The 14,708-nt window shown below is 33.9% G+C and overlaps 1 protein-coding gene across 1 annotated transcript in view; it reads right to left on the bottom strand.

Moving 5' to 3' along the window:
- LOC126976138 (neuropeptide F-like) overlaps nt 1–14,708 on the bottom strand; it is a 40,394-nt gene that overhangs the window by 20,919 nt on the left and 4,767 nt on the right. The window contains exon 2 of the mRNA XM_050824340.1: nt 3,354–3,510. Within this exon, the coding sequence (XP_050680297.1) occupies nt 3,354–3,505 (152 nt within the window). The 5' untranslated portion in view covers nt 3,506–3,510. The remainder of the gene's footprint in view (nt 1–3,353; nt 3,511–14,708) is intronic.

The following is a 14,708-nucleotide window of genomic DNA, read 5'->3' as shown; positions in this document are numbered from 1 at the left end:
GTCCTGCTCGCCGCACCTTATTATCATAAAAAACTCTAACTAATGCATAATATATTAAAAGGCATCATCTGCTACTAGTATGTAGATAAATATAAAAGCTCTGTGAAGAGTCTCCATATTAAATATATATGAAAATATTTGGTTACTTTTTTATATAATGCATGCATTAATGCTGCCTAGTTGATATCTGTATTTTTTTCTATGCCTTTTTTTTATCTGTCATTTATACAGCCACGATCACTAACATAAGTACATTACATACTTAATTGAGTCTTTGAAAAACTCTATACTTTATGGTGTAAAAAGCATTGTATAACGTACTTTAAGTTTCCAAAAAAGCACTGTTTTATTGGCGCCACAGACAACTAAATCTAGGTTAGGTATTGTATGTTCATAGAAATAATAAGTAATGCGTAGCACAAACATACATTACATACATAGTATTTCCATGCTTAAATCATTAGATTTTATATTTTAATGTGTCAAAATTTTAAATTCTTTTTAATTTAATTGCCAAGATGCTGGTAGGTGTATTCTGTAAGAATAAAACCGTCTTTGAAGTAAAAATATAAACACTCACCAGAGATAAACATATACATTTCCCGCCCATTTCGGCGTCAACTGAAAACTTGTGTGTGTTTATTGAATTTTGGTTTTACATAAAATAACCTATCCGTAGAAAAATTATTGCATGCGACGTTGGAAACTAGTTCAAAAAACCGCTCGTGGCGTTACTCATTGTGCAACACAATATACCACTTACATTTTTTGATGCTTCTTATACAACTGCTGCATAAAATACTATTATAGTATAGGCTTCTTTATCGTGCAAATAAATATGGGATATTATAGACATGTCTCCTTAGATAATTTATACGTCTAGATAGATTCACTTGCTGTTAGACAACCGATAAAAACAGGACAGGAATACTAGTTTAGTGTGAATGACACTCTACACTCGCGATTTGTATGACACTTTGTGTTAGTGTACGTGATTTACTCTGAAATAGAGGTGAGTTCTAAAGTCTATTTTCGTCGACGTTTTCATAGCTCTCATACAGCCGTTCCCAATATTCAGTCTATCTCCTACTTGAGATAAAAATCTTAAATATCGTTGATTTTTCTGTCCAAATAAACGTATCGACGGTAACTCACCTTATCCGTACACGCTGTCTGTCAATGGGACGACTTATAGCTTACCAGCGACAGAAGTTTGTATGGAAAGCGCAATTCGCGCGTCCCAATATAAGGCGATAAGAATGACTTATCGGGTATATTGGGACAGCTTCAAATTATTGACAGCTAATTACTGACAGTAGAAGGTAATAATTTATCTCTATCTGTAAATAGTATATTGGGAACGGCCGTTAGTCTATCTATACGTATAAATGATATAAGCATGTCTCTAGTTTCCTTCTTATGTAACTGAAGCTGATTATATATAGCCACGAAGATTTTTTATCACTCCATTGTAACTTTTTACCACTCTCAAGGTATTACACGGCGTGTTATAAATATTACAACATGTTTACTCCTCTTAAATTTTAAATTGTACATTTCTTTCGACGTAACGCACTTTTACCCTCCTGAATAGATTACGAACTTTGCATGAAAAAGTGAAAAGGCATATTTAAAATGCAAACAAGATTTTATTTCAATGAAATTGAGGTGGATTCTACATTGTTTCACAAAGGAAATAAAATGAATATTGAATATTATGGATTGACGTGAATTGCGTAAAGTTATTAAAAAGAAAAACATCTGTAATTTTTGGCATGTTGTTTTATTCATTTATTATATATATATACCTTTATTGCTCTATATACTGTACATTTCAAATGTTTCAATTGATAAGATATTGCAGACTTATGTTACTTTTGTATTAGTTCTTGTTTTTCTCTGGTTTTGGTTGGTCCTCCGTTGGTTTTTAACTGAATTTTAGATTTATTATGTAATGATAAGCAAAATTAGCATGTAGTGTTTATTAACCTTTAAATGATTTTGCATACCCTGTGCACGTAATAGACATTGTTAATAATTTAAGAAATATTAATTACTTGCTGACCCGACAGACGTTGTTGTGTACAAAATAAATAAAATACTGTTTTTAATGAATTTGACAATAATAGATTATTATTTCTCAAAATATGCTCTCTATTGCTATAATAAAATTGTTTCACCGCAGAACTGTTAAACCGTGCGTCAATAAATTCTCTCATAGAAAATATTTCCATACAAAACAATAATTGGAAATAAAAATAATTATTCCAAATCGATCTCTATGTAGTACCTCTATGCTGGTAGCTTGAAAGCATCTCAGCAAAGACGGGCAGAGGCCGTGGAAGTCAAATTTAAAGCTCACAGGCGCGGAGCGTCTTGGAAAAAGACTCGAACCTCGAAACGACTTCGCTAAGCTGGATGGAGAGAAGATCTCTAACGATATAATATATCCGTTAGTCCATAGGAACTCTAAGTTTGAAAAGACTTCGCACTAGCTGGCGAGTGTTTGTCTATATTTGTGATTATGTATGTATGTGTGTATAGGTGTGTGAGTATAAGTGTAGTATGTGTTTGCAAGTGTGTATTTTGTACTATATTAATTTGCGGGGCTTAAAAAGATATAACTTGTGAAAGTATCTACGACAGACTCACGCGATGCCCTTTTCCGCACCACCCGCTGATATCTTTAGTACCCCGTCCCCGCTACTGTCTGTCACACCGTGGAACGGTCGTGCACGAAGTTGTCGGACTATAGTGTAGTGTGTGATTGTAGGTGTGTAATTTGATGTGTGTCTGAGTGTGAGTGGCTTTAAACGATTGCAGGACGAGGACCATCTCGTCGGGCTTCGAATAAAGTGCGTGACTTACATTATACTTCTTTGCGGGATTTAATAATAATAATAAATTTTTATTACCAAAATTAAGATACATACCAAGTAATTAAAGTTAACACAATACACTTAAACTTAATTGTGAATATTTGAGTACCTTGTAGGCTATTTGTACTAAGTGGTGGCTCTGCACTAAGCAAGGTGCTTGTGACACAGACGCCGGGAAACACAGTTACTAAAGAAAGTTACTTCTATTTGACTCGCGGAACATAGCATGGAGATGGTAGAAAAATAATAGTAAATTAGTAAAATAAATGGAAATAAAAACTTGTTAACAAACAATACAGTGTATGTGTGTGTTTGTTTACGTGTCAGTGATTGTGTGTGAGAGTTTCAATCCTTTTTATAAAATTGTCTGAATGATGTTTTCGGTCTCTTGACAATCTAGTCATTAAGTTTATTTCAATTTTACGCCTTGAATCGCGGGTGGTTTAAAAGACATAACTAGCGAAAGGTACATACCTGGGTCTAGCAGCTTGAGTGTAATAGCGGTCAAGTTCTTCGAGCATCCGCAGAGCATCAGCCATGTTGTGAGGACCCTCCTCACGACACTCCGAGAGGGACACGATGGCCAACACCACAACGACAGCAACAAACACGCGCTTGCACAGCATGGTTTCTGCCAATGACAATTGAGAGAGAAACTTCAGTTGGGTGGAGTTGTCTTCAGAGCGTTGGTTTTGCTTAATGAACTCTTAGTGACCCTAACCACTAAGCTAGCGGTCAGGGGTTGAAGGCCGGTTTATATTAAATATTTGTATAACGAGTTAGAATAGTTGTTTCCTAGTTATAGGCTTATATATGCTCAAGTATGTTTATAGTAGATATCTATTAAATATTATGTCGTGATGTGTCCTCGCTAAGATTAGTAATTACAGTTAGATTAGATTTTTTTATGAAAATAAGGGATGAGACGAGCCGGACGTTCAGCTGATCGTAATTATAATACAGTGCCGCTCAAGATTCTTGAAAGACCCAAACATTCTGAGCGGCACTACAGCGCTCGTCACCTTAAGACATAAGAAGTTAAGTCTCATTTGCCCAGCAATTTCACTAGCTACGGCGCCCTTCAGACCAAAACACAGTAATGCTTACATATTACACGGCAGAAATAGGCGCCGTTGTGGTACCCATAATCTAGCCGGCATCCTGAGCAAAGTGGTAAATAAGTTCATGTCTATTGAAGTCTGAACGAATATACAAACGTAAAAGTCGGAGGATTATTTTATTTCAAGAATTTTTGTTTGTTTACGTTAACGAAGTATAACTTATTGCGTGCTTACCTAAGTACCCACATTTTTTTTATTCATTTAAAATCGATAGAGATTCCTTAAATAATTTTGCTCTATTTTATATTCTAAATGCTTTATTTTACAATAAATAAGATTGCTTATTTTATACATTACTTACAAGAAAGCCTAAGACAATGAATATTGTTGTTATTGATGTTTGAGTTTTTAATTTTTACTAAGATATCTCCATTTTGCTTCCTTCTTAAATTGATCTTGGGCAATTCTTGTCCCATTCATTCACATAACCCGGAACAAACTCGAAGTTCAGCCGCGGGCCTAAGGTTATATTTCCCTAGAGATTTTTCGATAAAACATTTTATTTATGAGTTTATGTATGATTTGCTATTTCGTGGAATACTTTAGCATTATTTTTGTTCATAAATTAATTTACTGAAATCTTATAAGTTAGTTATAGATTACAATCTGTCATTTAAATCAAGAATAATAATAACCATATTACCTAGCTAATATCGAACGAAATATCTTCTGATATATAAAATTCTCGTGTCACAATGTTAGTTACCTTACTCCTCCGAAACGGCTTTACTGATTTTTACCAAATTTTATATGCATATTCAGTAGGTCTGAGAATCGGCTACTATCTGTTTTTCACCCCCCTAAATGTTATGGGTAGTCCACCCCAGTTTTTTTTAATTTTTTGTCATTTTTATTTTATTATGATTGAGCATTGAAAATACGTACAAATTTAAATTTTCGCCCTTTTACGATCTACAAGTATTTTTGTATCACGATTTTTATATTATTCTATTCCATCCACCAAACCGTTATAGGGTTGCATGATGGCAATCGAATACAATAATTGTAGTACGATATATTTGATAGGTCTGAGAATCGGTTGCATCAAAATTTTGTGATTTTTTTAAATATGTTATATGGCAATACGACGTTTGCTGGGTCAGCTAGTAATATATTATATATTTCTTTTGTGCGTCTGTTGTAACTGAACTCCTCCTAACCGGCTGGACCGATTTTAATGAAACTTTCTGTGTGTCTTCAGGTGGATTCAAGTATGGTTAAGATTCACAATTGAACTACCTCCTAAGCTGATGGACCGATTTTGATGATTTTTTTTTGTGTGTTCCAGTTAATTTGAAATTGATGTGTGTCTTCAGGTGGATTCGAGAATGGTTTAGATTCACAATTGAACTACCTCCTATACGTCTGGACCAATTTTGATGATTTTTTGTGTGTTCCAGTGTATTTGAGATTGGTTTCGATTCTCAATTCCGTCCATATAATATAATTCTCCTACTCATGTGTATGTTAGTGAACTCCTCCTAACGGCTGGACCGTCAAATTCAAGACGTGTGTACAGGACAACGTGTGTCGGGTCCACTAGTATATATATATTATTATGTCATACAAGTCAGAAATAAAAGTTAGTTATTATTTATTTAATATTAAGTCCAAATATTTTTATTCAAGATCACCCATTAGAAAATTTATGCCACACACCTGATTCCTAACAATTTTATGTTTATGGTTATAAAATTCGAAAAACTTTCTTTAAATAATCTATAAATACTTTAGCAGCATTACAAAATATTACCTACTGTAATTTTAGTCTATACGTTTAGCATAATCGAAACATCACATTAAAACTTTCTCGCTACAGAGTCACCTGAAACATAATTATCAAAGTTTTTCATTCAAGCATACGTCATAACCATTAAGATTTTCGTTTGAAAGAGATCCCTTATTCAAATACAACAATCTTGAATATTAAATAGGCGCTGTTTCATTAAAATATTAGAAAGTTTGATGACTTGTGCATGTACCAAAATTATGGAAATAAATAATGACGTTTGAATTATATATTAATATTTCTGTTTGTTTGAAATCCATTAAGGTAATGCTGAACGGTAATGCTGAATGGTAATGGAAAGTTATGAAACTGGCGCTGGACACGGAAGACCCTTCGGGATGTGAACGAAGTAAATCCATCACAGACTGGTGGCCCAGAAACCTAAAATGATAACGCAGAGAAATATGGAGAAGTTGAGATAATGAACAATACCAGTGGGAGGCTCCTTTGCACAGGATGCCGGCTAGATTATGGGTACCACAATGGCGCCTTTTCTGCCGTGAAGCAACTTGTGTAAGCATTACTGTGTTTCGGTCCGAAGGCCGCCGTGGCTAGTGAAATTACTGGGCAAAAGAGAATTGACTTCTTATATCTCAAGGTGACTAGCGCAGTTGTAGTGCCGCTCAGAATTTTTGGGTATTTCAAGGATCCTGAGCGGCGCTGTATTGTAATGGGTAGGGCGTATTACCATCAGCTGAACGTCCTTCTAGTCCCGACCATTATTTTCATAAAAAAAAAACTAGAGAAGAGTGAAAGAGTATATATCAATAGACAAACAGAAAGGTTTGCAGATATTTATAATGGATTGCTTTTCTTAACTATCTGAATAAAAGCTGACATAGCAACACGATCATAAATGATCGGTATCACGCCCTGCGGATAACAACGGAGTTTCTCGCATTCATGAAGAAATATTGAAAAGACATAAGAAGTTGTCATCCTGTGCAAAGGAGCCTCCCACTTTTGTGTGAAAGTCTATAGTTAATATTGATTCCGCATAACTCAAACATTAATGTAATTAAGGAGCCTCCCACTGGTAGTTTATTGCCTTTCTTAAATCGCTGCTGTAATAGTGTCCTGCAAGTCTTAATCTGTCGCGTCTAGAAAGCTCAAACTCAAACGATGAGGAAGCTTAATGATGGATTAAGCTATCGGAAAACTAGGTCCATAACATTGTAAAGAGTTGCTTATACGAAGTCAACAGTTAGCCCAAGAGATTATATTATGGTTTTTCTTTAATGAATCCCTTTCTTTTACAGTACATTTTTAAATTTTATAAGAGCGTTCTATACCAGTGGGAGGCTGCTTTGCACAGGATGCCTAGGCTAGATTATGGGTACCACAATGGCGCCTATTTCTGCCGGGAAACAATAATATGTAGGCATTTTGTGTTTCGGTCTGAAGGGCATTTTTATTAGGACGTTCTATAAGTGTGAGGCTCTTTTGCAAAGGATGCCGGCTAGATTATGGGTACCACAATGGTGCCTATTTCTGCCTTGAAGCAATAATGTGTTAGCATTATTGTGTTTCGGTCTGAAGGGCGTTGTAGGTAGTGAAAATACTGTGCAAACGAGACTTAACATCTTATGTCTCAAGGAGACGAGCGCAATTGTACTGCCGATCATAATTTTTGGGTATTTAAAGGATCCTGTGCGGCACTACATTGTGATGGGCAGGGCGTATCAATTACTAAATTGTCATAAAAAAATCTATGGTAAGGCCACAAGGAATCTTATCGCTATTATAAATTTAACGAGTTGAGTTAGAAAGAGTGACAGATGTACAGATGGACAGAAAGGCAACAAAGTGATATAATATATGCAACTTTTCCCAAAGGTAATTAAACTGATTCACAGTATTGTCCTCTACGATGAAGTGTATATAATGTTCTTGGAACCATATCTAACTGAAAAACTAATAATTCCGTTGCGAATATTGTTATACCTATATTTAATTTTTTTATGGAAGAGGAGGACAAACGAGTATACGGGTCACCTCTTGATCTCTCCTCTCCTCTCCTCCTCATATCTCTCATAGTCTCTTGTAACACCAGAGGAACCACAAAAGCGTTACCGACCATATAAAGCGTTGAATAAGTGTAGGTACATATGAATTGGAAATCGAAAACACATTGGTAGGTGGCGGGCGAGAATCGAACCGGGGGCTCCGTGGTGAGAGTCAACGGTATGACCTTAGATAATTTGTACATCTAGATGAGAGTCTCTTGCTGTGAGACAACCGATAAAAACAGGCCAGGGATATTAGTTTAGTGTGCGTGACAAGCTACGTCTTACACTCGCGAATTGTATGACACTTTGTGTTAGTGTGCGTGCATTGATCAAAATACAGGTTAGTTCAAAGATCAATTTTTTTCGACGTTTTTACAGCTGTTACAGTCTATCTAGTGGTATAAAATATGATCTAAGGGGTTGACATATTGCGCCACTGACGCTTCTAAAAGTGATCAAGAATCTCAAAAATATAAATATTTAAAAAAAAAAAAAACAAAAGTTTAAAGTATTCAAAGAGAAAATACGAATATCCGCTCTAAAAAGTATCCTCTCACAATTTTTCACACCCCCCATCTTTCAAAAGTAATATAATATAGCAGCGAGAAGTAGGTACTTTCCGCATATTGTATGCGTAAACGTAATAAAATCTCATTGGCTTTGGTATTTGTAACTGGCTGTTTTTTCATGGAATTAAAAAGGTTACACTTAAAAAAGAAACAAATGAGTAAAATGTTGTATCCAACAATTTAACATTTTCTTTACTCTCTGTCAAAATTCTCTGCACTTTGTAAAATTTGTGACCTTAGATTAAGAGTTGGTCTGCGCTGTGCTCCAACTAGATACCGCAAGCGTAGTCACAAAGTGCGGCAAATAATACAACGCCCAAGTGGGCGAGCCAGTCTCGAACAATGTGTGATGTTGACGTGCCTGCCACATGTCCACAATGTAAAATGACACGAAGCGGATTTTACATAATTTGAAAGATGCTATTGAGAGTCAAGATGCCACGCACACAAGCATCTAATAGTTGCCGCAATAAAATAGCTATTGAATAATCCGTAATCTAAGATTGTGACGTTTATAACTACACTAGTCTCTAACGGCCGTTCCCAATATACTATCTACAGATAGAGATAAATTACTACTTTCTACTGTCAATAATTAGCTGTCAATAATCTGAAGCTGTCCCAATATACCCGATAAGTCATTCTTATCGCCTTATATTGGGACGCATGAATTTTCATATATATATATATTTGCAATTTCCATATAAACTTTTATCGCTGGTAAGCTAAGTCGATACGTCGTCCCATTGACACACGGCGTGTACGGGTAAGGTGGAAATTGGGACAGATAAGTTCTGATTTTTATCTCGCGTGGGGCTATGTATTTACACGTTAATCGGCTTGTTTTGGTGCTACACTGTTATGTTTGATGACACGGAGTCCTTATTTCTATTCCTTATTCCTTATAGTCTAGATAAAGTCTGTTGCTGTTAGACAACCGATAAAAACAGGACAGAATTATTACTTTATTGTTCGTGGCAAGCTACCTTACATTAGCGATTTGTATGACACTTTCTGTTCGTGTGTTGCTCAAATTAGAGGTTAACTCTAAACTCAATTATTCTCGACGTTTTCACAGCTGTCATAGTCTATCTAGACGTATAAATGATCTTAGGTTAACATCAAGAAAAAAAAACTAATTGTGTGTTGTCTTTTTATCACAAGTATATTTCATATATATCATTATCCGCAAGATGGCATTTATTTATATTTTATTTGTTACTACCAAAAATTTTTACATCAAAAAATAAATAAATATATACACTTACACATTATTGATTTACAACTTATTATAGGAGTCGCATCTTTTTCCAAAAAATTTGCAATATTCAAAATTAAAAAAAAAAAAACTAATGGCATAAAGGCAACGAGCAAAATGACACATTAATACTGTAGTTAAATGTAAATAAACTCTGACAGTAAATTGTTTTGAGTTTTCGTACACAATGAGAAGAAACTTTTTCCGCAACTTATTCTTTTCTTTGGTCTTATAAATTGCCGGAAAGCAAAATGTAATCGGATATTAACAAAAAAGTAACCTTACTTGATTCAAACACCTACTTATTAATAATTTTTCTTATTTATAAGTGATCACCCTCACTTTTTTGAATCTTTAGAAACCGAGGGTTTACATTATTACACAAATTAACTTGCCACATTCTAGGCATAGCCTGTACTATGGGCACTAGAAAACTATATATTTAATAAAATATTATACTTACATAAATATACATAAATACATATATACATCCATGACTCGGAAACAAACATCAATATTCATCATATAAATGTTTGCATCTACCGGAATTCGAACCCGGGACCTCTAGCTCAGTAGGCAGGGTCACTAACCCCTGTGCTATAGTGGTCGACATACATAAAACAACTGCTGACGATTGTGTTTAAATTTTAAAATTTAAATCTTATAATTCAACCAGCCAATTACAAATGGTATTATAAATTTATTAACAAATTAAGAAATTACATACTACTACTAAAACTTACATTCTAACAAACAGTATATTTAATTTGTCAAAGTTTTTAAAATGCTCGAACACATGTTTATAACTTATTTCATATCAAGTGCCTAAATATAAAGTTTGATGGTTTTATCTTCGACAATGACGAATTTCCATACTGCCATTCCCTATTTCAACCCCTCCATTTATTAATACATTTCAAGCTCAAATCTATGTCTATACTAATTTTTATCAAAATCATTCACATTTATAATATTATTATAAATTAAAAATTTAAGATAATTTACCGTAAATGTAATTTTTCCATAATTTAGTTACGAACAATAAATTTAATGTTTTCCATACTTTCAGCACAATATTTATTGCCCTTTAAGCGAAGCAAGTACGTCTGATAACCTCGTGGGTAAAAAGTTTAAAACATGAAAAACGAGTAAAGTTGCTTTGAATTTTTACGGTAGTGTCATGAGCTTGCCAAATACAATAATATAATTTTTTGAAACCCTTTATATGAAAAGCGGTTCTGGATTTATGAAATAAATGTATAATTACAATTTATTAAATTTTATTGAAGAGAAAACTTCTCTATGGATTCGCGTCAACGACATGCTCAAGACTAGCACACGCGATAATAAATAGTTAAAAAAATAAACATAAATATTATAGTAAGACAGTTTTTGGATGGGTTAAATCTCGTAAGTTCGTGTCACCGAAATGATTTTCAGTTCTATTTTAGTAGTATATCTCTATGTACTCTGCATTGTTGAAAACTGTTATTCTTAAAATAATATATTTTTGAAAATAAGTTTTAAAAATAAATTGAAATTAATAATTTAATTGTTTTTAAACATTATGTTTTTTTTTTTAATTTTTAATACTAAGAACCTTCTATCAGCAGTCTCTACAACTATCAATTTCTTTTACAAAAAGAAACGTCAGGTGACTTGAATGACTGACGAAATGAATGAATCATACCTAACTGGATATCAACTTAAAATGTTAATTGAACCATTGGGGTTGAGTAGGCTATCGACTGTAATGAAGATCCTGTATAGCTTAACCCCCTTATTCGCAATAGTCTGCTAACTTAAAGCATTGCTAATTCTCACTCTGTCTTCTTCTATTGACCTAAGTCAGAATGAGAAAAAACACTCCTTAGCGGCTGTTTTAAGTTAGCGGGCCATTATGAATAAGGGGGTTAATATACAAATGCTTGCATAATACCTTTACTTACAGTGAATGCAATGATTAATACATCTATTGCACTTGCAAAAGAGGAACCTCTTTTGAGTTTTATTAATGACTTCTTTTTTCCACCTTAAACAAGTAAGTCAAAACGTTTGAGTAATTTTGTTGCATGACTTCACATACATTGTATAACGTAAATTGTTAAAACTGTAAATATAGATTAAAAAGCTCAACTTTTTCGAAGTGGTGGTAAAATATTTGACATTCATAAGTGTCATTTTAGCCTAATTGAATAAATGATTTTTGTTTTACATCTCTTTTCTTTATAAATATATAAATATTATATAAAAAGCAAGCTTTATGTTGCAGGTATATTGTCAAAGCGGTTAAATTATAATAGAAATTGAAATAATTTATATTTTTTTTTTATGGAATAGGGGGACAAGCGAGCGTACGGGTCATCTGGTGTTAAGTGATCACCGCCGCCCACATTCTCTTGCAACACCAGAGGAATCACAAGAGCGTTGCCGGCCTTTAAGGAAGGTGTACGCGCTTGTTTTGAAGGTACCCATGTCGTATCGTCCCGGTATATTATATTTCAGGTAAGAGAGAGTTTTGCGAGAGAGACTTCAAAATATATAAACTTTTCAATAATAATTTTTTAACATTTAATATGTTATATGTAATATACAAAGTTGTCAAAAGCAAAAGTGGAAATGGGCGGACACATTCTGGGGGAAAAAAAGAGAAATGGGCAAAAACCGTTACAAAATGGTATCCAAGAGACGGGAAACGACGTAAAGGTAAACAGATTAGATGGTAGGAATACGATTTTAAAAGGATAGCAGGACCGGACTGGATGAGAGTAGTTAGAGACCGAATAAAGTGTAAGTCCTCAGAGAAGGCCTTTGTCGAGAGACAAATTACTAGTTAAGCTAATCTAAGATTTATTTATAAAGAAAATTGTCACTAGTAATAATAAAGGCTATTTTATTTCATTTTTATATATACAAAGTTATATAGCAATGAATGTTACATAAAAATTATTTGATCAATTTTAAAGTCAATAGCTTATTCCCTATTGTCACGTTATCTAAGTTTATACAATCTTACCTTAAAGCTAAGTTAGAGAAAAGCCAATTATAAATTTAAAATCAGCAGGAAAACACTGTCACTAATGACAACTTTGTGTAACTTAGATCCCAAGGGAAGAGGGTAAACCTATCAGTTGTATTTAAATATACCGTTATATTTACATTGAATATTGAAGGATATGTCATAGCATATTCTGAACCCTTAGGGATCATGTGAATTATGACTCTCTGGACTCTGTTTGTTTTATTTGCGTGCGAAGAAATCCAACGATTTCTTTTAGCCTTAGATCCCACCGCTTTTTTAATTTTAAATGAAATATAAGACCCCACAAAAAGGACTTGTGTTCTGATAAAGGTGTCGAAGTTTGGGGAAGTTTTATAAACAGAAGCGGAAGTCTTCGAGATGATGATGTAGCAGTATAAAGATACGAAAATCTATATAATTTATTTGTCTAGATATAGCGTCATGCTGCTCGACAAATCGATGAAAACAGGCCACGTTTATTATTTTGGTGTGCGTTACATGGTACGTCTCACAGTTGTGTTAGTGTGCGTGCATTGCTCAAAATACAGGTTAACAGTCAACCTCAATTTTTGTCAGCGTTTTCACAACGTACCAGTGGGAGGCTCCTTTGCACAGGATGCCGGCTAGATTATGGGTACCACAACGGCGCCTATTTCTGCCGTGAAGCAGTAATGTGTAAGCATTACTGTGTTTCGGTCTGAAGGGCGCCGTAGCTAGTGACATTACTGGGCAAATGGGCAAATAAACTTAACATCTTGTCTCAAGGTGACGAGCGCAGTTGTAGTGCCGCTCAGAATTTTTGGGTGTTTCAAGAATCCTGAGCGGCACAGCATTGTTATGGGCAGGGCGTATCAATTACCATCAGCTGAAAGTCCTGCTCGTCTTGTCCCTTATTTTTATGAAAAAAAAAAGTATAAATGATATAAGATAATAACCATTAATATACTTATAAGAAGCATCATTGAAATATAATATTCTAATTGGGTCTTCGTACAATTTCCGCTCCCTTTCATAAACGATTTTTATTTATCATTCGCTTAAACTAACGACCCGAATATAATTCTATTCCTTTGTGAAACTAAGCATAGCGTCATATTAATATCTATTACTGTCGTAAATAACTACGAGTATGCCTTTGTTATCGGAAAGAAGAAAATAAAATAATATTTAATTTTCATATGAATTTCCTACAATAACATTTCGTTTTAAAGTCTCTATTTGTCATTTCTCATATTATAAACATGAGGTGGGTATATCAATATATTACAGAATCTTTAGTTTAATACATCAACAATAACCACACATTTATTTGAGACACAATAACACTAAAATCACGGACTAGTAAATAAATAAGGACTCCGTGTCACCTTACATAACAGTGTACCACCAAAACAAGCCGATTAACGTGTAAATACATGGCCCCACGCACACACTTACACTACTACAGGCCGATAGGCGGCCATTATGAGAATTGTCATCGTCTGTGATAGATCATTTTGCGTGTTAATAAAATATTTACAAAATGCCGTCGTGCGTTGTGAAAAAGTGTAAAAACAATACTATATAAGTATTTGTGGCCATATATGATTATTTAAGGGAGAAAAAATTGTGTAAATAGTATCCCCCGTAACCGCACACACACTAGCAAAACGGTGCTTTACTTGCTATTATCATGGCGCGGAGTCCTTCCTTTTTTTCTCGTCCGCGAAGAAATATCTTACTTTATCAATTTTCTATACACCGTTAAAAACCGTTTCTAAAAATAATTTGCTACTGTTAAGTAAGTTCTAATTGTGCTATTGTTCATGTATCTACTATATTCATATTTTTTTTTAATTAATTAACATTTTTCTAATCCTTAGCTTACTCGTGTAAATCCAGACGTGTGAGTATTTTATTTTTATTTTTTTTTTTGTGGCACGGTATATAATTCTGTATGCCTACACTTTTGTGTTATGATATAATAATGTTGCATAACTAATTTAAAAATAAAATAAAAATTACCCTAATTAAAAATAATTTGTAAAATTTGCTGTAAATATTGATTTAAGAGTGACAATG

This window comes from Leptidea sinapis, chromosome 39 (assembly GCF_905404315.1).
Source record: "Leptidea sinapis chromosome 39, ilLepSina1.1, whole genome shotgun sequence".
Lineage (NCBI taxonomy): Eukaryota > Metazoa > Arthropoda > Insecta > Lepidoptera > Pieridae > Leptidea > Leptidea sinapis.
The sequence above is the reverse complement of the archived record's forward strand: the minus strand, read 5'-3'. Positions and strand labels throughout refer to the sequence as shown.